Below are 1,499 nucleotides of genomic sequence, written 5' to 3'. Positions count from 1 at the left end.
ACTGCACACAGCAGAGGACGCAGAAGCAGCGGCTGAATGAGGGAGACAGGACAGAGAATGAATCTTCCACACAGAGAACTTGGCTGAGAGCTACAACCAAAACCAAACCCGCTGCCGTCGGGTCAATTCCAACTCATAACGACCCTATAGGACAGAATAGAAACCCCCATGGGGTTTCCAAGGAGCAGCTGGTGGATTCAAACTGCTGACCTTTCAATGAGCTGCCACACTCTTAACTAGTACTATGCCACCGAGGCTCTGAGGGCTGCAACAGCTACTCAAAACTCCGCCTCCAGAGACCAGGTTCTGGATAGTTTTTCAGATATGTCCCCATAAAATAAAATCAAATTTCTGATGTCAATAGTGGATTTTAACTCAACATTTGTTGAAATCATACAAGCCAATCCTAGACCTCTGCAGGACTGACCCGTCTCTCCCCTGATCTCCCCTGACGCTGCTCCACACACACCAGCACCCCGCCCCCCACGGGCCTGGTCTGGTCATACCGTTTATCATTGTCTTCAATAACTGCATCTATGTTTCCTCACCAGCTGCCTCCCACAAGTCTAAGCTCCACGGGAAGAGGGGTGTCAATTCTCCCCAGGCCCAGGACTCAGCCCGCGACACACCTGCCACAGGAGTAGCCCTGAGCCAAAAGGCTTCAAAACGAGATAACCACCTACTGTTTAACTCCTACTTAAAATAAAGAATAACTGTAGGTGCGTTTGTTAAACTGTCAAACGAGACTAGCAGAATACAAAACGCTAGTCAGGGACGCTCAGCGTTTGAGAAGCCAAGAGGGGGCGGTAGCCTGGCGGCGGCCCTGGGATACACGAACGGAGACCGTCCCTCCTCTTCCCTTCCTGCGCTGTCCCGGCCCGGCGCGGAGGGCTCTTCGGCCCCGGCCATCTCCAGGCGGGGCAAGCCCGGCAGAAGCGGGAACTCGCTCCTCCGGGATGTTCCCAGGGGCCGCCACCCCTCCATCAACCAGGCACGCTCCTCGTCCCCTCAACCAAACCGCCGCACCGCCCACGCACCGGTCTCCCAGGAACTTCCGTGCCTGAAAGGCGGGAGCACCAGAGAGAGGCCCCGTTACCCCATCCCCACTGCCGCCTCCCCGGCCACACGGAAGGGCTGCCCCGGGCCCAGGGAGCCTACCGAGAGGGAGCCAGCGGCAGGGCCGCAGCCGATGGACCTGCACCCGCGCGGAGCGAATGGAGGGCGGGAGCAACACTCACTTCCGGACTCGTGGGGGCGGGGACGGCGCTCACTTCCGGACTCGTGGGGGCGGGGACGGCGCTCACTTCCGGGCTTGCGGGGGCGGGAACCGCGCTCACTTCCGGACTCGCGGGGGCGGGGACGGCGCTCACTTCCGGACTCGCAGGGGTGGGGACGGCGCTCATTTTCGACTTTGGGGGCCGGAGACAACGGTGACTTCCGGACTCGACGCGGAGGACTGCACAGAGCGGGGTGCTAGGTTGGGGTGGACGCTGACTTTC

General features: G+C 59.8%; 1 protein-coding gene across 3 annotated transcripts in view; it reads right to left on the bottom strand.

Moving 5' to 3' along the window:
• Positions 1-1,218, bottom strand: part of LOC101357706 (uncharacterized protein C17orf62 homolog) — a 6,339-nt gene extending 5,121 nt beyond the window's left edge. For 2 of the 3 annotated variants that reach the window (XM_023729179.1, XM_023729178.1), the window contains exon 1: positions 507-820. Coding sequence is in view for 1 of the 3 variants with exons in the window: in XM_023729178.1 (XP_023584946.1) it covers positions 507-534 (28 nt within the window). In the remaining 2 variants the exon portion in view is untranslated. Of the gene's footprint in view, positions 1-506; positions 821-1,158 lie in introns of those variants that run through there. The other variant, XM_004374334.2, reaches the window with a different exon arrangement.
• Positions 1,219-1,499: the final 281 nt, after the last annotated feature.

This window comes from Trichechus manatus, unplaced genomic scaffold, assembly GCF_000243295.1.
Source record: "Trichechus manatus latirostris isolate Lorelei unplaced genomic scaffold, TriManLat1.0 scaffold00028, whole genome shotgun sequence".
In the NCBI taxonomy this organism is placed as follows: Eukaryota; Metazoa; Chordata; class Mammalia; order Sirenia; family Trichechidae; genus Trichechus; species Trichechus manatus.
The sequence above is the reverse complement of the archived record's forward strand: the minus strand, read 5'-3'. Positions and strand labels throughout refer to the sequence as shown.